The sequence below is a fragment of the Exophiala dermatitidis genome (genome assembly GCF_000230625.1).
Source record: "Exophiala dermatitidis NIH/UT8656 unplaced genomic scaffold supercont1.2, whole genome shotgun sequence".
Taxonomy (NCBI): Eukaryota; Fungi; Ascomycota; class Eurotiomycetes; order Chaetothyriales; family Herpotrichiellaceae; genus Exophiala; species Exophiala dermatitidis.
Window position 1 is genome coordinate 1 of NW_008751647.1, and position 21,563 is coordinate 21,563.

The 21,563-nt window shown below is 51.7% G+C and overlaps 12 protein-coding genes across 12 annotated transcripts; 7 read left to right on the top strand and 5 right to left on the bottom strand.

The window, feature by feature from the left end:
- Positions 1–130: 130 nt before the first annotated feature.
- On the top strand, positions 131–421 carry HMPREF1120_01511 (uncharacterized protein; the record flags this gene model as incomplete). Its single annotated transcript, XM_009155530.1, has 1 exon — positions 131–421. A coding segment is annotated over one exon (291 nt), but the record flags the coding sequence as incomplete, so codon positions are not given.
- Positions 422–858: 437 nt separating this feature from the next.
- HMPREF1120_01512 (lactoylglutathione lyase) lies at positions 859–1,593 on the top strand (the record flags this gene model as incomplete). Its single annotated transcript, XM_009155531.1, has 2 exons — positions 859–1,485; positions 1,546–1,593. 2 exons carry the CDS (start codon positions 859–861, stop codon positions 1,591–1,593), a joined length of 675 nt encoding a protein of 224 aa, XP_009153779.1.
- Positions 1,594–1,682: 89 nt separating this feature from the next.
- Positions 1,683–4,282, bottom strand: HMPREF1120_01513 (pyruvate decarboxylase). The gene is made up of 5 exons (XM_009155532.1): positions 3,708–4,282; positions 3,138–3,655; positions 2,369–3,084; positions 2,101–2,311; positions 1,683–2,048 (listed from the first exon to the last, which is right to left on the bottom strand). The coding sequence occupies exons 1-5, from the start codon at positions 3,877–3,879 to the stop codon at positions 1,950–1,952; spliced, it is 1,716 nt and encodes a 571-aa protein (XP_009153780.1). The 5' UTR covers positions 3,880–4,282; the 3' UTR covers positions 1,683–1,949.
- A 129-nt stretch (positions 4,283–4,411) lies between these two features.
- Positions 4,412–5,215, top strand: HMPREF1120_01514 (3-oxoacyl-[acyl-carrier protein] reductase; the record flags this gene model as incomplete). Its single annotated transcript, XM_009155533.1, has 1 exon — positions 4,412–5,215. One exon carries the CDS (start codon positions 4,412–4,414, stop codon positions 5,213–5,215), a length of 804 nt encoding a protein of 267 aa, XP_009153781.1.
- Positions 5,157–6,199, bottom strand: HMPREF1120_01515 (uncharacterized protein). Its single transcript, XM_009155534.1, has 3 exons — positions 5,598–6,199; positions 5,496–5,545; positions 5,157–5,437 (listed from the first exon to the last, which is right to left on the bottom strand). The coding sequence occupies exons 1-3, from the start codon at positions 6,064–6,066 to the stop codon at positions 5,300–5,302; spliced, it is 657 nt and encodes a 218-aa protein (XP_009153782.1). The 5' UTR covers positions 6,067–6,199; the 3' UTR covers positions 5,157–5,299.
- A 336-nt stretch (positions 6,200–6,535) lies between these two features.
- HMPREF1120_01516 (3-oxoacyl-[acyl-carrier protein] reductase) lies at positions 6,536–7,339 on the top strand (the record flags this gene model as incomplete). The annotated part of the gene is made up of 1 exon (XM_009155535.1): positions 6,536–7,339. The coding sequence occupies one exon, from the start codon at positions 6,536–6,538 to the stop codon at positions 7,337–7,339; it is 804 nt and encodes a 267-aa protein (XP_009153783.1).
- Positions 7,300–8,324, bottom strand: HMPREF1120_01517 (uncharacterized protein). The gene has a single exon (XM_009155536.1). The coding sequence runs from the start codon at positions 8,123–8,125 to the stop codon at positions 7,370–7,372; it is 756 nt and encodes a 251-aa protein (XP_009153784.1). The 5' UTR covers positions 8,126–8,324; the 3' UTR covers positions 7,300–7,369.
- Positions 8,325–8,749: 425 nt separating this feature from the next.
- HMPREF1120_01518 (serine/threonine kinase 16) lies at positions 8,750–10,637 on the top strand (the record flags this gene model as incomplete). Its single annotated transcript, XM_009155537.1, has 5 exons — positions 8,750–8,904; positions 8,942–9,400; positions 9,463–10,205; positions 10,259–10,363; positions 10,420–10,637. 5 exons carry the CDS (start codon positions 8,750–8,752, stop codon positions 10,635–10,637), a joined length of 1,680 nt encoding a protein of 559 aa, XP_009153785.1.
- Positions 9,417–13,823, bottom strand: HMPREF1120_01519 (uncharacterized protein). Its single transcript, XM_009155538.1, has 7 exons — positions 13,611–13,823; positions 13,131–13,546; positions 12,338–13,077; positions 12,147–12,281; positions 11,971–12,095; positions 10,246–11,918; positions 9,417–10,173 (listed from the first exon to the last, which is right to left on the bottom strand). The coding sequence occupies exons 1-6, from the start codon at positions 13,730–13,732 to the stop codon at positions 10,865–10,867; spliced, it is 2,592 nt and encodes an 863-aa protein (XP_009153786.1). The 5' UTR covers positions 13,733–13,823; the 3' UTR covers positions 9,417–10,173; positions 10,246–10,864.
- A 197-nt stretch (positions 13,824–14,020) lies between these two features.
- HMPREF1120_01520 (uncharacterized protein) lies at positions 14,021–16,404 on the bottom strand. Its single transcript, XM_009155539.1, has 4 exons — positions 15,834–16,404; positions 15,346–15,779; positions 14,888–15,290; positions 14,021–14,838 (listed from the first exon to the last, which is right to left on the bottom strand). Exons 1-4 carry the CDS (start codon positions 15,888–15,890, stop codon positions 14,056–14,058), a joined length of 1,677 nt encoding a protein of 558 aa, XP_009153787.1. The 5' UTR covers positions 15,891–16,404; the 3' UTR covers positions 14,021–14,055.
- Positions 16,405–16,587: 183 nt separating this feature from the next.
- Positions 16,588–17,310, top strand: HMPREF1120_01521 (uncharacterized protein; the record flags this gene model as incomplete). Its single annotated transcript, XM_009155540.1, has 1 exon — positions 16,588–17,310. The coding sequence occupies one exon, from the start codon at positions 16,588–16,590 to the stop codon at positions 17,308–17,310; it is 723 nt and encodes a 240-aa protein (XP_009153788.1).
- A 576-nt stretch (positions 17,311–17,886) lies between these two features.
- Positions 17,887–20,434, top strand: HMPREF1120_01522 (uncharacterized protein; the record flags this gene model as incomplete). Its single annotated transcript, XM_009155541.1, has 2 exons — positions 17,887–19,780; positions 19,857–20,434. 2 exons carry the CDS (start codon positions 17,887–17,889, stop codon positions 20,432–20,434), a joined length of 2,472 nt encoding a protein of 823 aa, XP_009153789.1.
- Positions 20,435–21,563: the final 1,129 nt, after the last annotated feature.

The window sequence follows — 21,563 nt, forward strand, 5'->3', positions numbered from 1 at the left end:
TAAACCCTAAACCCTAAACCCTAAACCCTAAACCCTAAACCCTAAACCCTAAACCCTAAACCCTAAACCCTAAACCCTAAACCCTAAACCCTAAAACGTTCCTGTGGCGAATCCGAACGACACGTTGCAGGCAGGAGGTAAAGTGTTTAGGCTCTCCGAACTGCTGGACCGTGGCCTCATCAAATACGAAGCGATCACTTATGAAGACTTCTTACCAATTTCAGCAGCCGGCATCTTCACATCCAACCTCAAGGGATTCTCCAATACCAAGAGGAAGGAGGCTCAAGGGAACAGACAACTCCTCGAGCAAGCTCTTCCCACCAAGGTGCTTGACTCGACTGCATTGTACGAGCAACTGGAAGTAGAAAGTATAGAGAATTGTCGGAAGGCCTTGGGTTTGCTCGGGATCAAATCAGATTGAGTATGTAGTGCACCCATGAGTAAGGATATACGCCTTGTGGACCGGAGGACATGCATCCAAGTCTGAATGAAAAAATCTCAGAATCCGGCCAAAGCGATTTTCATGAAAACACTGTCCCTGACTATCTGAAAGTTCTGCAGCAACAATATGCAGTGAGCTCTTGTGAACAAGGAATTGAGATCAGTACCAAGTATTCTGCATAATGATTACTACACCAGAGACTCCTCTAGTTTACTGGCCAGTTAATTAGGTAGGTAACACTGCCTCCGTGCTAGCCTATCAGATGTGGAGGACCCATTCGGCGGCTTCCCGAAAGCTGGGTTGGTCTACCCCGGAAAACGTCCCGGCCCCTTTGCCACAGCACGAACAAAACCTACGTGCAAGCCTCAAACGTGTCGAAGAACACCAGGAATCATTGTGTGGACGATTACTAGAAAATGTCTAGCGCAAACTCTTCGCAACATGCTCAAGCCTATGGGCTCCCTGTGGGCGTTCATACTCCTGGCGGCGCGCGCAAAGAGCCCCCTTTGCTGGATTCTGCTCCCACACTTGGATACCGCTTCAACCACATGATGATCCGCATCCAGGATCCCGAAGCCACGATGAAATTCTACGTCGATCTGATGGGCATGAGGACGGTCTTCGCCATCAATACCGGTCCGTTCACCGTGTATTATCTCGGGTACCCCCAGACCCCCGAACATCGCGCCGATCTATCCGCCTTTGCCCGAGATGTTGCAAAGCACTCAGTGTTGACGCAGACTTTGGGCCTGCTAGAGTTGTGTCACTATCATGGATCGGAGAATCAGCCAAAAGGTTATATTTCCAATGGAACTAACCCCCCGCACCTGGGCTTCAATCATTTGGGATTTACGGTCCCAAGCGTACCGGAAACTGTGCAGCGTCTCAGGAGTGCTGGGGTCAGAATTGTGAAGGACTACGGGCAAGGTCCTGTCGAGGGGATTCCCACCACGACGTGGGAGAGAGAGCAGGGAGTTGCGACGGATGAATTATCAGCCGGATTTCTCAACATTATCAACCAGGTAGCTTTTGTGGAAGATCCGGTGAGTCTAGGGTTCTATCCTTTCGTGTTGCCACAAGCAAAATGTTGACATACCGTACAGAACGGCTACTTGGTGGAACTAGTTCCTCAACAACTGTCTCCGCAATAACCAGAGATTGTAAAGCAGCATTGCTTTTCGCATCAGATAGGTGTTACACTGGCAGCATTGTCAGCCTGTAGAATTTACCCATTATCCTGGCCATGTATAGCCGCCCTTCAACCCGAAGGCGTTTCGCAGAAATCCAAAGTGACAGCACCCGGTGGATACACAGTTCGAACGTGAGAGAGATGCTGGCAACGAGGCTGTTCTGACCAAGTAAACAGAGAAATGCTGGTATGCGTAAACAACCCAGCCCCAGCCCAATGCATCACTAGATTAGTTCTATGAATGCCTGTATGTAAATATCAATTCAAATTTTCTCAAATGTCATCCGTGTCGGAGTCAAGTGTTGGTCTGCAAGCTATCTATCGACCTGCTGCAGCTCTCTGACGGGCCGTGATGACTTCTGCCAGCTTCTTCAAAGGTTGCGGGATGTCAAGCTCAGGCATATACACCTCTACCAGCTACACCGACGTCAGAGGATGTCCTACAACACAGTGATGGCTCGACACTTACCTGCACACCTCCGTAAGGTGAAAACTTCTCGTCTGCAAGCAAATCCTTGAACTCTCCTTGGGTATGAACCTCAAAGGCACGAGAGTGTTTCGACTCTCTATCAAACACCCTCAGGAGCTCCTTGTAATTCCAGTTCAGTATATCATTGTAGTTCTCTGTGGTTTCGTGTACTGCTCTCTCGATGGTGTACCCGTTGTTGCAAATGATGAAGCTATATGTTTTTGTTAGTCTCATGACGCTTAGAGTCAGATGTCACCAGCTGACTTACATGAAAACCTGCAGGCGGTGCTTGATCATGGTACTTATCTCCTGACATGTCAGCTGGAAGCTACCGTCTCCTTGGAACAAGATGGTGCGTCTCCTGGTCTTTGCATCTTGAGCTGCGAGAGCGGCACCCTGAGCACTCGGCAGAGAGTAGCCAATACTGGCCCACAGAGAGATATTGATCAACATGCTGTCAGGTGGCAGTTTGGTGTCGAATATGCCAAAGCTGGCTGTGCCGGTATCTGTTGATACGATGTCGCCAGGTCGTAGCCAACTGCCGATATAGGGCCATAGCCATGCGTGCGTGATAGGGTCATTGTCTTTCGTCGCAATCGTCCCATTTACTGTCGGAGCGACAAAAGGCTTGATCGAAGTCCTCGAAAAGTCGGCTCTCTTGAGCAAGGTCGGGACAAAAGAATGTAGGTACACCGATGAGTAGACCTTGTCATCGATTTGGACCTCGTCGGTGAAGAGCTTTACGACGGCTGTCCGCCTGATACTTGCCGAGCCGAGATACGTCGTGACATCCGTGTCCAGTGGCCCAATGTGAAGCACAAAATCAGATCGCTCCACATACTCTTGGACCCCTGGATGTGAGCCGCTCCCAGCATACAGGCCTCCAAAGCTTGGCAGGCTCTCGTTGATGAAACCCTGGGCAAGTGGTGTGACAAAGGTTGGCAGACGTGAGTTCGAAACCAGTTCATGCACAGCACGATCGATCTATCCCCGATGTCAATTGAATATACGATAATCAGAGTTGGCACATGGCTTACCCTCTGGCGGGCTGCGCCCATGTCCACGAGAATGCATGGGTTTTGCGCGGCAATCAATTTGCTGAGAAGAGCAGCTAGCGCTTCGTCCTGTTGCTGAGTGTCGCTCGAAGGAAAGCTTAGGGATAGAGGTGACAACAATCTGGAACCGTCGACAACCTTGTTTGCCATATCTGCCGGAATGTCGATGTAAACAGGTCGACTTGACACCCAGCAAGTTTGTAGAATATGATCAATCTCTCCTGGAGCGCGTGAGGCATCCATGAGCGTGACTTGCTCCGCAGAGACGGGTTTGAAGATATTCTTAAACACGTCATAGTCATTGTCTCCCAACGTATGGTGCATTTGGAACTGCTTATTACCTCTGATTGAAAGAGCAGGACTGCCGACGATATGTATCACGGCCGTCTGCTCCGAATACGCGCCTGCGTGGGCATTGATTGCCGAAAGCTCTCCCACTCCGCCGGTGGTCACCATAGCACCAATGCCCTTGACCCTTGCATACCCGTCAGTGGCGTATCCTGTGATTCTGTCACCAAGTTGTTCTCGATTCGAATACACTTGTTGGCTGACCTGCGTTTAATTCGTTACAGCTTCCAACCCATCTAAGCCCCTCGGAAGATATCGAGTCAAGCAAATTCAAGTTGTAGTCTCCCGGTACACCATGCACGGAGTCGATACCCAATTGGCGCAGCCTTGTCCATAGATATCGTCCTATAGTGATGGATCCGTCCTGGTGTGACATCGTGCTTTCAAATTCCAGCAGCACACCGGTTTAGCAGCAGCGGCAACTTTCCTGAGGCGTGGTGAATTAGTGGAACTCTGCGATTGGAGACAGCCCTTGGCAGAACAGGATCTTTTCGGATGTATAGGTATTGCTGAAATGTTGCCTTGTTGAAGGACGATATACTCTGGTCATTCAGGTCGCCCTAAAAGCAGACTTGCTCAAGCGCGGTGCAAACGCGGAATCATTGCGCAAACTACAACTTGATTTTCGCGGGCAGGGTCATCTGGAGTACTGGGAGTTGGGGCGAATTAAGCGGGGTCCGGGATGCCGTGCGGCTGCAAGAGGTAATGTCGGATAATCAAGGTTCGGTAAAGGGCTGTGCACGTTGAGCATCTGGAACAACGAGCGTCTGGTGTAATCGACGGCCCGTTCCAAGCCTCCATCATAGGCCAAGATTTGCGAGCCTCGTGTCAACAGAGACTTAGATTAGCGAAGAAGGAAAACCTTCACCTTGGATTATTGCACCACCACTGAAAAAGTAAGCTCGACAATGGCATCAGAACCACAACGTCCAGCTGCTCAGACGCTGGCTGGTAAAGTCGCGATCGTAAGCGGCTCCTCTTCCGGCATTGGAGCCGCGACTGCAAGAGAACTATCCAGGCGAGGTGCAAGTGTAGTCATCAACTATCCATATCCGTCTGAAAAGAAAAGTGCAGAAGAGGTCTTGAAGAGTCTTCCAGGAAACCAGAAATCCATCATTGTCGAAGCAGATCTCTCTACATTGCAAGGTCCCAAAACTCTGGCCTCGGCAGCAGCGCGTGAGTTCGGACATGTTGATATCCTGATCAATAACGCCGGCATCAACGCCCACTCCGTCATGGACAGCCTGGATGATGAAAAATTTGAGCAGATCTGGGACAAAGTCATCAACCTCAATGGCCGTGGTACGCTGCTATTGACACGAGCGACGCTGAAACATCTCAGCCCCAGCAATTCAAGGATCATCAATATTTGCAGCACCACTTCCCGCGATCCGGACCCTGACATGACTATATACGCCGGCTCCAAGGGGATGATCGAGAGCTTCACGCGTTGCTGGGCGCGAGACCTTCCACGCAAATACGGCTGCACTGTCAATGCTGTTGCTCCTGGGCCTGTCGGTACCGAGGGATTGCTCGCGGCACCCGCAGAGTTCCAAACAATTATCAAAAAGCGAATGGAAGCAACTCCGGTGGCAACTCGACTGGCCAGGCCTGAAGAGATCGCGTGGACAGTGGCCACACTGTGTGAGGAGGGTGCAGGATGGTTAAATGGCCTTTATGTGCCAGTAGCTGGCGGCGGAACATTATGCTAGTTCAGATGAAGACTATGGTTCCAACACCAAATACTTTTGAGCAGTGACCATGAAATCCTTTCTCCGCGCTACTTCTGTTGGCTTTCAGAAGAACGCGAAATCCCAAACACATGTAGACTTGGTCTTCAGCACAAGGACGTCTACAGCGCCGTGTCTGACAGACAGGAAATTGTGGAGATACTCTTCCACTTCAGCCCGGTCATTGGCTTTGATACGCAGTATCTGAAATGGTGTGAACACTGGATCTGTCCTTAGTCAATGTGGTGCCGATTCAACTTACCAATCCATCATCCGGCGGCAGCAGGTCAAAAACCTCTTCCGCAATACCACCTGGCTGTGGTTTTAGTACATGAGTTTCTGCGACTAGCAGGTGAGAACGTACCTTTCAGCATTCGAAAAGCCTGAAGGGCGTTTTCAACCCCATGCCCCTCGTCAAAGCCTTCTGACGTCTTCGCAGTAAGGATTACATACCAGGTGACGGTGGGACTTGTGGTGAAGGGTTGAATCCGTTTTATGGGCTCGACACCAAGATATTTCCCATTTTGATGGAAGAGCTTTTCGACCGAGACGAAATTCTGATAGAGAAATGGTCTTCCAACTGCAAAGTCGGCTTCCATCCACGGAATAGAGCCAGTCAACTCGAGCAAATCATCGTAGGATTTGATGTCGGTAAAGTGCACCACTGCGCCTGCAATTACGTCGTCTTTCTCGGTGATAATATTGAAGAAACGAGTGTTTTTGCCTGACACATTGGTACTCCAGGCCATGTTGCTTTCTTGTGCGAGCACATCTGGAGGCGCGTCGGCCAAAGTCTTGCCTTGCTTGAAGACATCGTACCATAAAGCCCTCATTGTTGCGGTGGATTGAGAATACGTGCATCAGATCGAGTTATCCGCTCTTGAGGTCTGAGACTCCTCGAGATGTAACAAGTCAATAGCGTAATATCAACATGGGCTCATTGAGCACTTCACCCGGTGGTGTACAATTCGAGTGGGCGTGTTATTGAGAAGCCCGAGAATGGTATCCCAGTAGCCGATGCCAGACACGGCTTCCCGGGCTAGAGTGGGACATTTCTTGTAGTGCAGCTTGAAAAGTACTAGCCACACTCCGTAGGCCAATCCATTGTAACTATCACTTGCTGGGAGAGGGCAACTGAGACAAGCGACTCTGGTATGCTTTCATCATTCTCGCACAAAGCAGTTCACGAGGCTTCCCTGACCTTTCGCCTCGGCACGCACCCTCGGTTATATCAGCCTTGCCGCAATCCCTATTGTCCGCATTCTTGGGACTATCTCTCGATATCGTAGAATTATGGAAACGATGCAGTTCCAAGCAACGGCAGGGAATCAAGCAGCAGCTAGTCTTCAAGACAAAGTTGCTATCGTGTCGGGAAGTTGTTCGGGCATTGGCGAAGCTATTGCGCGAGAGCTCGCGGCCAGGGGTGCTCAAGTCGTCGTGAATTATCCATTTCCTCAGCTGGAGTCGTCCGCCAAAGCCATCGTCGAATCACTACCGACGCCATGCATAGCCGTCGAGGCTGATCTTTCCACGACTACTGGACCGGGTGAACTGGTTAAGCAGACTGTGGCAAAATTTGGCAGAGTCAACATTCTGGTCAACAACGCCGGAGCGGCAGTGAACCTGCCTCTTGAAGAACACACCTTGGCACATTGGGATAAACTCGTCAACTTGAATGGCAGGGGAACATTCTTGTTAACCAAGGAGGTCTTACCCTATCTTCCCAAGAAAGAAGCGGGCGGAGGTGGAAGAATTGTCAACATTGTCAGCATATCCGCTCGAGCACCTCCACCACATCAAACCATCTATGCTGGAACCAAGGGTATGGTGGAAAGTTTTACAAGATGCTGGGCCAAAGAGCTTCCGCCCAAGTACGGATGCACGGTCAACGCCGTGAGTCCGGGGGCAACACGAACTCCCGCATTTCCTGAGAGAGGCTCCAAGGAGTATGAGCTCCTGCAGCCTACCATCGATGGAACACCGTGTGGACCACGCATGGGAGACCCAGAGGAAATAGCCCACGCAGTGGTTTTTTTGTGCGAAGAAAGATCGCGTTGGATCAATGGGACCAATATCTTTGTCACAGGCGGCCTGTATGTGGATTGATTGCTACTAGATTGTATATAGCCCAGCCTTTTAATCTGTTCCAAACACCTTCAGAGCTCGGCCTGTGATTATCAACGGCTTTTGTGCGTCGTCTCCATTGACCCACTCTCTGTCCTCGTTGAGAAACGACGAAGCTTCTTCTAGCCCTGTAAACACAAAGTCTTCCACCGCGCAAAACTGTTGCCAAACCCCTCCAGCAAATTGAGTGCCAGCGAAAAAATGGTCGATGGTCTGTGGCGTGCAGTCAATGTACTGGCGGTATCTGAGTACATCCGGCCGGCTTTGGACCCACTGCTTCCCTTGTTGTAGCCGCTGAGAGAGCCAGGTTCGAACATCATCTTTGCGACCTTTGCGGTGGAATATTATGGTCCGTATCTTGGTCGAAGAGTCTGGCGTATATTCCGGAGACACCTCCTCAGCCAAAAGCTCCGCAAAACAACCGTTCTGATCCTGTCTGCAAAAGACGTGCTCGCCTGCCGAGGCCTTGTAGCCTGGATCCGCAAATGATTCGTGTAGATCTTGTAGATTGGACCAGATATGGATGGTCAAGCCGTGCCAACCTTCATTGTCGTCGACATCTCGTACAGGTTTACCCGTCTTTGAGTCGTAGTCGACCATCAGCTGGGTATAATCTCGCAGAGCTTCGACGTGCTCAGCCACCCCGGCCGTCATCTTTGCGTGAACATCATTGTACTCGTAGTAGAACTTCTCCAAAGACCAATCTTCCAGCTTGCCCACGGTGATGAACCAGAAGACCGGTTTGGAGGCGTCGTATGTCGGAGACATGGTTATTGGATGGCCTTGTCGTAGTCTAATCAGCTGCGATTACCAGAGGTCAGCAAAGATCACAGCTTCTCAACGCGGCTTGGTCAAAACAAGCAACTTTTGGACTTCCTGAGTGAACCATCTCGAAGGTCTATCTTTCGAACTCAAGTCAACAATTCCGTCGCTGCCGCATCTAAGCCAAAAAGTGGTAACAATTGTGGGTATTATCCGAAGGTGCGGAAAGAGAGGCCGCAAGTGTCGGGAAGCCGACCAGCAGTCTACTTACCCTCAGTCTTCGGGTAGAAATGGTTTCGGCTTGCCGAAGGGCCCGGATCCGCCAGACTTCTGCTTGCTGGGAAAGTTTCAATGCTTCGCTTATACGAAAGCCTCGCAACGCTAGCAACCAGTAAGATCAAGGTGTACACCAAAGAGGTCAAAATCATCCCCAGACTCTGGATCTGGGGACATGGATCTCCTAAGCATATGACAGGGGGCCCACAGACATAAAGCTGCGCGGCCCCTGGGGCAACCTACCTTACGCTCCAGGGTTTTCAATCTCCCCATCGACCTGCAACAAGTGGCCTTGCTGGAGCTCATAAACTCTCCATTCTTGCAAAGACTACTGACACCATTATGTCTACGACGATGCGGAAGTCTGAGGAACCCAACGGCGTCGAAGCAAACGATGAAGACATGCCTCAGGTCGAAACCCTGGGCACAGTCCGCCTGCGCCATGTAACGACCAACGAGCTACTTCTCGTTCCAAAGCCATCCGACGACCCCGATGACCCGTTGAACTGGTGAGCGAAGAATCTTCCCATTCTACATACACACAAGTGCCTCAACTGACATCTTTTTCTCTTACGGGCCGCTGCGAGAAAAGTACTACATCTTCGCCTTCTCTTGCTTGAGCATAGCCGTGTGCAACGCCTGCGGCGCGGGTCCGTCCGTGGGTGCCGTGGCCATGGCGACCTCCTTCTTCGCTCCTCCTAGCGATCCCAACTTCGTCAACTACATCAGCAAGGTGGCCTACTTCTTCACCGGAGCGGCTTTGACCATCGGCATCGGACAATTCATTTGGACTCCCGTGGCCATCAAATACGGCCGTCGACCGGTCTATATCATCTGCTTTACCCTTCTCACCGTTTGCAACATCTGGGCCGCATGTGCCAAGTCGTACGGCAGCATGCTCGCAGCCAGGCTGTTGACTGGTATCGCTGCTGGGGCTCCTGAGCTCGTGGCCCCTTTGACCCTGACGGATGTCTTCTTCCTCCATCAGCGAGGTAGAGTCATGGCGTAAGCTTCTTTTCTCCCTTGTTTGAGCCAGCTCCCAAAAAAGCTCACAATGTCACCATCAGAATCTACAATTGCGCCCTCGCGCTCGGTAGCAGTCTCGCTGTCGTCATCTTGGGAATTGTGATCAACTGGACCTCCTGGCAGGTCGTCTTTTGGATCCTGACCGGCCTATCCGCTATATGCCTGCTGCTCATGATCTTCACCGTCCCAGAGACCGCGTACAACCGCAGCATTGCCACCGTCGTCGACCCGGTTCCCATCCCGATCACAGTCTTGGAGAAATCCGACAAGTCGTTCGAACACGTATCACGAGTTCCTCCTCCGTCGCCGAGCGCCTGCGGCCGGACCAGCCGCACCCCTTACTTCAAGCGGTTTGCTCTCATCCCCAAGGTCTATACTGGGGAGAGTATTTGGCTGATCATGTTCCGACCGGTCGTCTTGCTCGCATTGCCCGGCGTCCTCTGGGCCACCTTGATCAATTCCGTCACCGTTGGTATGATAATCGTCTTGTCGTCCAACTTCTCCACTGCGTTCCAAAACATCTACGGCTTCACCGTCCTCCAAGCGGGTCTGACATTCATCTCGATGGCTATCGGCTCGCTTATCGCCATTGTCTTTGCAGGCCATTTCTCCGACTGGGTTGCGGACAAGCTCACACAGAGGAACGGGGGCGTCCGAATCCCCGAGATGCGTCTGCCGGCCCTCTTCGTCGGCGTCATCACCGGTCCATTGGGCGGAATTCTGTATGGCGCTGGTTTTGGTTTGAAACTACACTGGATGTGTCCGGTCGTGGGAATCGGATTGAGTAAGTTACCAGTACCAATCTATCTTTTGTCTGTACTTACGGGCTGTCCCTAGTCGGGTTTACCGTTGTGCAATCGATGAACGTGTCTTTGGTGTACATCCTGGACTCGTACCGCCCTGTGTCAGGTGAGGTCATCGTCACACAGTCAACGTTCAAAGGTATGGCTCCCCATCTTCTCCCTCCCGAGACATCCACCACTGACGACAATGCCCAGCCTGCTTTGGTTTCCTCTTGGGATTCTACACCAACCCTTGGGTCGCGAAGGACGGATATCTCGGTGCTTTTGGCGCCATGGGTGGTATCGAAGGTGCCATCCTGCTCGGTTTTATTCCATTCTACTACTTTGGCAGTCACTGGAGGAGCGCGTCGTGGAAATGGGGCTTCATCAAACGCCTTGCCCACTGGGCTGAGGATCGTGAGGTCGGTGAGTAGGCAGCAATGTCGACAGGGCTGTAAAAAATGGACAATGGAAGTGGTAGATCAAGGAAATGAGTACTAGTAACTGTGCAAACAGTCGTCGAGGGCGGCGATGTGGCATCTAAATTGCCCAAATCATTGTCACAATGGCTTCGATCACTTTGGCCTGAAACAAACTGCTCTGGAGTACACGCTCGAAATTGTCGAAACTCACTTTGTAGAGACTGATTTTATTCATGACCTCAGCTTTTGTCGGCCCGATGTGAGATTTTCTGCAGAGCCTGAAGGAGTTGATGAATATTCTCAACAAACAGACTATTCCTCCAGGCGAACCTGGACATGACCTCCTGTAGCAGGGTGCTGAGCAACAACTGTGATGAATGAATAGAGACAATGCTTGTGTCCTGGTCTCCATCTCTAGATCCTGCACGACCTGAGATAGCTGGATCCCCACGGGCATGGCTAATCCATCGCTGAGTCTGGATACTTTCTTCTTGATCCAGCATCACATAACCCGAGTGCTCTGCGCTGGTTGTAGGATTCTGCAAGTATCCAGACTTTCCCTGCTCGGACAATACGCCATACACCCACAGGCAGAGCCCGGCGTGGTAGGCGGCCACAACCGCGTAGTGCTTCAACTGGTCGAATGTCCACATCCGAGAAAGTCGTAGTATTTGGCCCGCATGCCAGGCAGCGTGTCTAGAATCCCCAGTGGAGATCCATCGCTGCAGTGCTGGATCGGCTCGTTGTGCTTCGATGGGGCCCTCCTTGCCCGCAGCAAGTTCCATCTGCTCAAAAGGCGCGTACAGATGCATCGAGCATAGATGGAACAGCAGATCCAGCTCAATCGTGTGTCGAAGCTCCAGATCCTCGTAGCACAGTTTAATGTGCTTAAGGATGTGCACGATTCTCTGATGTTGAACATCATCCGCAAAAGAGCTCACTCGCGTGGCGCTTTTGTCAATGGGCGCAAAAATACTTCGATCCTGCTTGTGTCTTCCGATCATCGAGGAAACAGCATGCAGTAAACAGAACTTGGTATAGTAGCCATCGTATAGCGGGCCCAGTGACCCAAGAGTCATCGGATCGGGGAGTAAGTTCGTGAAAGATATTGGCTCAGGCGGACTGCCTCTTGCCAGCTGCAGATAGAGCTGTTTCCATTCGGTGGCCGACTTTGCTACCCACAGTTCATGTGCAAAAGGCACTGGAACCGACAATTCTGCATAGGACATGGTCGAGGTCGCAGATGTCACCAGTGACAATCGTGTGCAGTAGAGGTTCATGTGATAGACAAGCCTGAGTTAGATCGGATCAGCAGATGAAAGTGGTGTACTTGCCTAGAACGCACCTTTTGAAAGATTCCTGCTGGATCCACTGTTTCCACTTCGTTTCCAGTATCTCACCTTCATCCTCGACTGTAACCGTGATGGGCGAGTAATTTGCACATCTGAAATGACCACCAGCTCGTAAGGCCTATGAGCAAGAAGTTAGCATACGACGAACAAGCGGGGAAAACGTGCGCACATTGGTAACGATGCCGCTGAAGCTTTCGGATATTTCCATTTTTCGTCGGACGCCAGACCAAAGACCCATCTCAAGCTGCAAAGACAAAGCTTGTAGCGACTGTAGGTCTCGTGTTAATACACCTGAATTTTCAGACTGCGCCTGTCAGCTCATTGTTGTTGGTGCTTCGGGTAATTGGGTCATGCACTTACTACCAACCAAAGATGGTAGACCAGGAACTCCTGCATTGCCAGACCAAACTTTTGGACGGGCCGGCTTGAAGACAGACAAGCGGCGGCGGCCACACATGCGACTAGTAGTTCCAAACGTACTTCATCCACCTTGAACGTGGGAACATGGATCCAGATATCTGTGGTTGTGACCTGTCTCGTCAAGTACGACTTCAATAGCCGATCGAGAACTTCAACGGCTGGGAAAGATGAGATCATGTCGATCACGTTGTCTTGGTCGCATGACTTTATCAGAAGCTTCAAGATCTGCTCTCGTATCCTGGGGGTCAGGCTTTGTGAGATGATATTCGGATCATAGCTCCCAAGGCAATCCATCTTCGAAGTGGTGATCCGATCCATGTAGAGAGAAGGCTGTTCTACGGCCCTGGAATTGGTTTTGGCGGGGTCCCAGCGTCCTATTGACTGCTTGAAGGCTTCATAGACCTCTTGCGAACTCGATTGGTCCATTGAACTTATCACCGTTTTGGCGGGAGATGTACCGGCACCCAGGGATGCTTCTCGGGGCGCTTCTCGGAATGGGAGCGGGAGCGACGATAAGAACTCCTGGTCTCGTGCACTCAGGACAAGGTCATGATTGCCATCAAAGTCGAAGATATTATAAAAATCCAAGTCGACTGTGGATCTTTCTGGATCGATTCCGCCCTGAGTCGGATCGATGGAAGGAAGGCCGTAAAACGACGGTGTTTCGAGCAAGACATGATCTGGACAGTAAATTTAGAGTCTGTCAAAAGAGTCCATGGGCGAAAATTGATACCTTGGTATACCTGTGCGGCAGCATCGACTTCGGTAGAGCCAACCGAGCGTGCCATCTCCAGCGGCGTAGAAGGGTGAGCCTGGGGCTCAGGCTGAGGCTGAGGTGCGTCACTGAAGTTGTTGGCGGCCGTGGCGACAGGAGGCGTGCTTGATGAGTTGTTTGTCGTGACGGCAGCGTCTGCAGTGTTGGGCAGAGCATCACATTCTGAGATGGGATGGTGGCGTATGCACGGGATGTCCCTTCGTATGCAGCGTTTGCAGCGAACACCATTATCACACTTGGTCTTAGCCGCTGCGCACGCATGGCAAGCTTGAGAAGCGCGTGGTCCAGATCGAGCAGAGCCAATACGTTGCCGCTTGGAGGGCGGAGTCTGAGTCTCCCGAGGGTGTTTGCGAACATGATTTTCCAAAGCTGTCCTAGAGTTTATGTCAGCCGAACCCCGTCAGCATTATGCGCAAGACAGCAAAAGTGTAGCAATACACGTTTCGAAACCCCTCGGAACAAAGGAGGCACATGAAGATGTTGTCCGTGTTGTTGGATGTCATTGTTCGCGATCCGCGTGAAGCGAGACTCGCAACTGTCGACGAAGGAGCAGCATTCATGCAATGGAAAGTCAGCTCCCGATACTAGTAAGCGAAAAACAGTCGGAGGTGAAAGGCCAAACGACTTCATGAAACTGGGGGCGGAACGCTACCGCTGGTGACACAGAAATGGTGGGCAGGCTCGCGGAGAAACCCCGTTCGCTTGAGACGCGGGGTGAACCTGGGGCTGAGGACCCTTAGGAGCCTTACCTAGGTACGGCTGGGTCTGCCTGTGGCATCTTCACACGATGGTATCCGATAGATGGTACTGGTACCACTGCACCTCTACAATTAATCAAAACCAAAAGAGTGCTATTCTCAAAGTTGATACGTGCTTTGCTCGTCTAATTTTCTACGACAGGCGCCAGAAGTTGGCTTGCATATTTGCCACCGAACCACACCCGAACGTCGCCCCAACCGTGTACCGGTGTTCGAACTTGGGTCTTATTCTCCGGATTCAGGAACCCACGGCCATTGATGGCGATACGTATCGTCTCCCCCGCTTGCCATACAGTGCTGCTGGGCCAAAGTTCGATCTGGGCCTCCACAATGTCACAAGGACGCACCCATTGCCGTTTTTGGTGAGTATGATAAGGTCGCTCCGGTGTGCTGCGCTGTCGATCCAGTTCTCTGTGTGAAAGACGGAGCCAGCCCAGCACCGCTGGTGCCTCGACAAATTGGCTTGAGCTCCAGAATTTGACTTCTTCGCCGTCGGCGCCGAGCTTCTGGAGCGCGACAAAGAGGTCGACATCCGGGAATTCCAAGCACTGGACATGCAGGGTCAAGGACGCGTGACCCGTGATTTCGGTCTCCTTGTCGAAGGTATATTCGAATGTGAGTGTCGAATTTGCATCATGTGCCCTGAAAGTGGTATATTCTGCCTGACCATTGCCAGGCTCTGTCGACAGCTTTCCGTCGCTTGCCAGGTAAAAATTGGACAATTTTGCCGGCGGCGGGAATTTCTTCCAGTCTCTTCGCACCGACACATCAGCAGAAGTGCGGGCATCAAGTTGAACCGTCGGCCAAGTGCGAATTGAAGTTTCCTTTCCTTTCAAAAAGTGGTCCCAGAACTCCCTCTGCTTCTCGATGCCCGAATCCTTGTAGTACTCACTCCACTCTCTACCAGCCTAAGAGTTGTCAGCAACCATGGCCACCCCACGTATCCTGCAGACTTACGTGAACCAACAGCCACTTGTCCTTTGTGGACAGGGCCTTCCATGCCTCAATCGTGCCGCGTAGATGAGTGGGCGAGGACGACCACCCCGTAACTGACAGCGCCGGAATGTTGATCTGTGTCCAATGTACAACTTTGGATTGCCAGAACTCGTCGAAGAGGGGATGTTCAAGTGAGACAGCGGCGTGGTCCTCACTCATGCCGAGACCCTGTCCGGTCAAATTCATCCACATGTGCTGAAATGGTACAGAAGGTATGCCGCCGACGTTATTGACCTCGCGGTATATGTCAGACATCGCCTCCCACAAAAGAAGGGCCTTGAGATGTGGCGGTTTCAGGACGGCCGTTTGGTACGCAGACATTGCATAGTAGGAGACAGCGCCCCAGCCGACATTGCCGGTAGACCTGCACCGTCAACAATCAGCTTGGCGCTGGGTGCACGTGGGTAATTGAGACATACCATGGCTGCTGCGCCGCCCATTCAACGACATCATATCCATCACGGCCCTCTTGAGGCGAGAAGAAGGTCGCTTCTGTGCCCTCTGACCACCAAGTCCCACGAGGATCCACACGTACGAACGAGTAATGGTATTGACTGCACCAGAGGAACGGGTCGGGCAGCTCAAAGAACGTGTACGGGCTCAATTTCTCAAAATCGACGCCCATATTCTTGAACAGTGCTCTAGGGACGGCGCCGTGTTTACCAAATGGTGACCAGAAGACCAACGGCGGGGTTTTCTCTGCCACGCTAGTCGCAGGTCGGTAGATGTCGGCATAGAGCTTGACCCCGTCTCTCATCGTGATGGCCACGTCCTTCTCGAAAATCACTTTCCCTCCATCTAGCTCAAAAGTCTCGTGTTTGAGGTCAGGGGCAGGATTGAAGGGAGGCTGGACCTGGTAACGATTGTAAGTGAATTTGCCCGCCGAGTGATTCTGGTCGGCATTTACCTCTTGTGGATGAACACTCTTCCTGAAAGGGCCGATAGGATGCTTGGTCGTAGCCATGGTTTCGAAGGACAATAGGCCTTTCGTTAAACGCTCTATCGACTGAAGGCTTCACGAAAGTCACAGATGTTGACAACACGACGATAGACCCATTTCAAGATTGCAGAAACGACCAAAGAAAAGTCGACACTGTCGAGCCATTGGATGATGTCTCCCGGCTGCCCAGGCGTACGGCCAGGCTCTGCCGTGAACGGCTGCCCGGGGAGAAAACGAGTGCCCATCAACTTGAACTTGAACGAAGTAATGGAAGATCCTCCGCATTGTGGGGTGATGATGGCTGGCCAGCCGTTGGACGGCGTGGAGATGTGCCGATGTGTCCGGCATCCCGAACCCGGCTTTCCGCATCTTCCCCAGCATGAATAAGCAGGACCCAACTGAGACGTGAACATGGTGATGATGGATTTGGTGAAAATGTATTCTGCGCAATGAACAGACACCGGCAATTAGTATTGCAGAGAGTGTTTGATCGGCAGCAATATTGTTGACCTCGACTTTTCAAGTTGTGCAACGCGAAACGCATTCAAGTTACGCGTTCAAGTTAATAGGGCTTACTACGGAGAAGTACAGTATCTAGGTACCACTTCGAGTTTCTCATTATTGCCCCTGCAGTTACTGTGGACTGCACTTCTCCTTCTCTCCCTGCCAGATCCAGGTTGCCTTTGCTTACCAGCAATACAGCCACCAACTGACGCCAACGATGTCGCCAGACTGCGATTGCGATGATGGAAAAAGATGCGATGCTCAGGCCATGGCCGGCGCTGCGCCATCCTTGTGTACTACGCTCGAAACCAGACCGCAAATGCCTCGCAATCCTTTCTTACCGGTTGGGGACCTCAAGCCGCCGGAGCTGATCACCCTTTGCAATGATCTTCGAGCCGATGCAGATGACTTGAGTCAAGATGACCCTACGAAACCTGCAATATTGCTAGCGAAACGATTGGTGGACCAGTTGGACACTATCTACACCGCAAGGCTCCATCGGCCGGCTCTCCGGTTACAACTGCGCTTCGCCTTCGTGAAGCTTCGAGATATCCTTCTACCCGCCGTCACAGAGACGTTTCTCAATTGTGACAAGGTCGAGCGCCTTTTCGCTCACGCATTGCGGAGATATATGGCATACTGCAGTTACCTTGAGGACGTGTATGTTCATGTGTGTTGCTCGGTGTTGACAGCACTCGTTTCTTTCAAGACAAGACTTTCTGAGGCATTTTCACAACACCTGAGTGACCGCCCGGGCGAGCTGTTTGACGCCGTGGCTTGGTTTCAGGCGGACATGGTTGGTAAACGACTAGATGATCTCTACCACATCTACATGCAAAACTGTGAGTTTAGTGTTTGTGCAGCTCGCCGACACTTGGAAACGGAATTTCCACTCCTTCGTGAAATTGCAACTCAAAAAGAACTCGCAGTTCAACCATAATTCGATGCTCCCTTGACTTATCATCCCTGCTGGGATTACTTGCCTGCCCATGTGTTTCGTGCGCAAAGTCTTCCAATGCTACCCGTGTTCTATCGCGTGGGATGGGATCTGCATGACATGGAGGTTGCCGTTGACAAGTCGGGAATCAATTTCGACGCACTGGACTACGCCCCCTTCCATCGTCCATGGGACACCAGCATTGACTTAACTACCATCACCAGCAGCGTTCCCAAAGAATTTCATTATGATGAACACATGCCAAGTGATACTGATTCGGAGCCAGCTGGTGTGGCTGTGGACTAACTGTCAAGACCAAGCTGGATCTGTTTGTGAAGGGTGCCATAGGCTCATAGCGTGATGGATGGCCGTAGGTAGGACATACAGGTAGGTAGGTACCTAGGTAGGTATCTGGTAGGTAGAAAATTCCCAGACTGCGCTGCCTGCGCTGCCTGCGCGCATTTTAAAACTTGCCGAAATCCTCGCCTGCGCCCCCTTCCCTTTTCACGATCACCCACCGTAGTGCTCTCCTTGCCACAACCTACTAACTATATGCAAGGACATTCCTTCATTACTAGTATGGCAGATCCGGAGAACGCAACACCTATCACCGATACAGAGACAGTGAATGGCTTAGAAAAGTCAATCGAAACACTACAGGCTTTCATCTCGGAGATACAAGCTTTCACAGACTCCCCACAGCATGACTACGTCCTTGCCTTGGGACCGAGGGAGCTGTATATCAGTGAACTCACTAACGCAAAGTCAAACATGTCGGCGGCATTGAGATTGTTGGATGAGCTGAAGATTCGTTTATCTGAAGCGCAAACCAAACACCACGAGCTCACAGAAGAACTCGGACGCATGAAGTCCGAGATTGAACAGCTGGCAAAGTCCGAAGACAATGCCCAAAAAGCTGCAGAGCAATCCGCTGCCGGGTTGACGATTGTGGAAGGCCAACTGGCAAATGCCAAAGATGAAATTGCCCAGTCGACCGCCACCCGGAGCCATCTGGCTTCGGAACTTCAGAGCTTGAAGGATAAGGCAGCGTCAGAGGTCATCAAGTTCCAGCAGGAACTGGCCAACCAAAAACGCGACTACCAGGCATTGACTGAGCGTTACTCGGAGCAGAGCCAAACGGTGGCGGCTGTGCGCGGAGAGTTGAAAGGCTTACAACACTCGATTGCCACGCTCCAAAACCAGCTGACGTCCAACGAACAAGTGACCAAGCAGCAGAAAGAACAGCACGAGAGGCTGACCCAACAGCAGAGACAAGAGTACGAGCAGCAAAGACAAGAGCATGAAGAGCACAAGACCACGTTGAGAGAGCGGGTCGAGGATCTTCAAGAACTCTTGCGAGTGGAAAAGGATGCTGGGGTGGGAAGGACACAGCGTACTGTGAACTTCCGTCTCCACCAACAGAAGATTGCCAACGAAGCCGCAAGGGAGCAGCTGAGGCGAGAATTGGAACACGAGCACAACCGGAATATTGCCGCGCTTGGGGCAAGGCTCCAGGAAAGCCGTGACTCTGAACAACAAATGTTAAGGGACCACGCAGTAGCGCTGGCCGAACAGCATGATATCCATGAAGAAGTCAAGATCGAACTTGAAGCCAAGCTGACAGAAATGAGAGACTCACGGAAACAGGTGAAAGCCATTATGGCTCAAAACCACCTCCAGGCCCTCACAGTCAAAGAAGACGACCACAAGAAGGCCGTTGCTGCACTCACATCACAGTGGGAAAAGCGTTCCGCGCGTGAAGCTGAAGAGAGCCATGAAAATGGTCGAGCCGAGGGCTTGAAACAGCTTCTCCAAAGCATGCAGGTCGCCCTGTCCTCGATTACAAAGATACATGACATCAAACTTCAAGCCCAGAAGACAAAGCTTGAGAAAGAGTTGGATGGCAAACTGCGTTCTCGGGAACAGTCTTTGCAGAATGAATGGGAAGGCAAACTCAATTCTGAGAAACAGTCGTTACAGAATGAGTCGGAAGCCAAACAGCAGGCGCTGCAGACCGACTGGCAAGATAGACTCAATTCCCAACTACAGTCGTCGCAGAAGGAGTTGGAAGGCAGACTCAAATTTCAGCGAGAGGCGATGCAGAAGGAGTCTGAAGACAAACTCATTCATCTTAAACAGTCGTTGCAGGACAAGTTCCAAACCTTGCACAAAGCCAAGATGGAAGAACAGAGGCAGCATCTTTCTGCAGAGCACGCAGAACAAGTCAAGAAGCTCGAGGAGTTGTTTCAAGTCAGATTGAACGATGCGTTAGCATCCCGACCGGGCCCGTCATCCTGGTCAGCCGAGGCCTCGCGGCGGCGGCGAAGAAACTCCCAAACCGGGTCTCCCACACAGCGAGAACCCACTCATAACTCCCCCGTCGGGGACAGTTCTGTAGAGGAGCCACGCGACTCATCTCGTGCCAAACGGCGGCGTGTGCAAGAATCACTCTCTCCCGAGTTGGGGAACTCCCGTTTGTCGAACAAACGCTCGAGGTTCTCGGGTAATGCGGTGGAACGACGCCGTTCCATAATCCGCATATCTGATAGCCCCTCCCCACCGAGCAACAACGCTCGGGATTCATCTGAGAGTCCAACCCCCGAACAGCCAGCAACTGAAACCGAGAGCCAAGGCCCGGCAGCTGCGTTCGATGTTTTACGTCGCCTGGGATGCGACGCCCGAGGAAGAAGCCTCGATTCTTAGCTCTATGGCGCAATTGTTCAAGAATGGTCAAGACTTGGCCATGGCGATCCAAAACATTGACAAATATTGTATTGATGATCTTTCGGGACTGACCTTTTCCGACCCTCCACGCTGCTTGTTTGCGCGTCTAAGGAAGGTTAAAGCGGGCCCTGGCGGCCCTGCAATGATTCGCGAGGATTGCGATTACTGCGCGGGAACTGACCGACTTTGTGTCTGGGCGAGGTATGCTCCAGGCGTTGGCACGGGGTACGGATCAAAGGTCAATGGGACCATTCCGAAGAATGGTCGCAGATACAACCCGGATGCCCAACCACGAACGGTTGACCTTGGCGGTCACCAGGTTCGTTGGGTCATGAAAAAACGAAAAGAACACCCAGACGATCCCGCTGATCCCCTGCGGGTTGTTGGATCCGTTACAGTCTGACGGCCTCTTCACGTTTGAAATAAGGTGAGGTTCAAGTTCATGGGGAGAGATTAACACAGTATAGGAGTAGCCGAGCAGGCATGCGACTGTCCGGCGCCCGATTGCTTTCTTCCCCTGAGGAAGGTTTCAGACGGGCGCCCAACCAACGTCCTCCTGTCCTTCTATGCTGCTATCCACTATTGAGGAAGGTTTCAGACGGACGTCAAATCAATGTTCATGAGGTAGCTGGTGGTAATACTCTCGCCAGAAGCTATACGGCAGCTGTAAGCACCTGATCATACCAGGTAATATCCACGCAGATTTTGAGCTCAACCGCGTTCTCTTGAAACATTGAAGCCAGACCCTGAGGACGCCGTCTGTTCACACGGCAATGGTCGACCGCCAGGAGGAAACCAGCCGCCTCCCCTATAAATGGTGTACAGCAGGACACTCTCCCGGCCCAAACCAGTCGTCCATGCTCGACAGTTTTCGACAGAATTCCCCTTCTCTTGATTTACCGGCACGTATTGCTCGTCACTTATGCTCTGCTGTTTTCCAATTCCACCATTCCAACTGGAGATGTTCCGATCGCATAGAGATCGAGTGTAAGAGGCATCGTGGTGGTTGTTCGTGGATCTTTGTTTCATTGAAGTCCGGATATTGTGGTATGGCTGACTGCAGAATGTCAATGGTGTCATATGGGAGACGCGACGCGTCATATCGCGACGCGACAGCCGAGGCACAAATAATCTTGTGGACCATATAAACGATTGATGACAACAGTTACAGTTTCCTGAGTTGGACTGGTAGTGCGATGTTGCCTGGCCGAAACTCCAGTTCCCATAAAAGTTTGCTACCACAATCCGCTCTCTTATGAGAGGTACTGACGATGAAATCATAAAACATTGCTTGCGGCCGCGGCCCGTGAGCGTCCACGTCCATTCAACATCTTAGGCGCCACCCCACGAAAACGGATGACTCGAACACTGAATGTTCGGAAGCACACTCGTGCTTTTGGTGGTGTGTTTCGACCTCCGTCTGTTTTATCGTGTTGCTAACTTCATTTTACAGGTCTCCGTCCTCCTGTCCTCCTGTCCTCCTGTCCTCCTGTCCTCCTGTCCTCCTGTCCTCCTGTCCTCCTGTCCTCCTG

Bases quoted from the DNA above. Each gene is read 5' to 3' on its own strand.
- HMPREF1120_01517 (XM_009155536.1), bottom strand. From the start codon at position 8,125: ATGTCTCCGACATACGACGCCTCCAAACCGGTCTTCTGGTTCATCACC.
- HMPREF1120_01515 (XM_009155534.1), bottom strand. From the start codon at position 6,066: ATGAGGGCTTTATGGTACGATGTCTTCAAGCAAGGCAAGACTTTGGCC. The intron at 5,546-5,597 runs GTACGTTCTCAC...AACCACAGCCAG, and splicing joins GGCTTTTCGAATGCTGAAAG to GTGGTATTGCGGAAGAGGTT. The intron at 5,438-5,495 runs GTAAGTTGAATC...ACACCATTTCAG, and splicing joins TGCCGCCGGATGATGGATTG to ATACTGCGTATCAAAGCCAA.
- HMPREF1120_01519 (XM_009155538.1), bottom strand. From the start codon at position 13,732: ATGAATGCTGCTCCTTCGTCGACAGTTGCGAGTCTCGCTTCACGCGGA. The intron at 13,547-13,610 runs GTATTGCTACAC...CATAAACTCTAG, and splicing joins TCCGAGGGGTTTCGAAACGT to GACAGCTTTGGAAAATCATG. The intron at 11,919-11,970 runs GTGCGTTCTAGG...GATCTAACTCAG, and splicing joins CAGCAGGAATCTTTCAAAAG to GCTTGTCTATCACATGAACC.
- HMPREF1120_01513 (XM_009155532.1), bottom strand. From the start codon at position 3,879: ATGTCACACCAGGACGGATCCATCACTATAGGACGATATCTATGGACA. The intron at 3,656-3,707 runs GTCAGCCAACAA...ACAGAATCACAG, and splicing joins CTGTAACGAATTAAACGCAG to GATACGCCACTGACGGGTAT. The intron at 2,312-2,368 runs GTAAGTCAGCTG...AAAAACATATAG, and splicing joins CACCGCCTGCAGGTTTTCAT to CTTCATCATTTGCAACAACG.
- HMPREF1120_01520 (XM_009155539.1), bottom strand. From the start codon at position 15,890: ATGGCTACGACCAAGCATCCTATCGGCCCTTTCAGGAAGAGTGTTCAT. The intron at 15,291-15,345 runs GTATGTCTCAAT...TTGACGGTGCAG, and splicing joins TGGGCGGCGCAGCAGCCATG to GTCTACCGGCAATGTCGGCT. The intron at 14,839-14,887 runs GTAAGTCTGCAG...GACAACTCTTAG, and splicing joins ACAAGTGGCTGTTGGTTCAC to GCTGGTAGAGAGTGGAGTGA.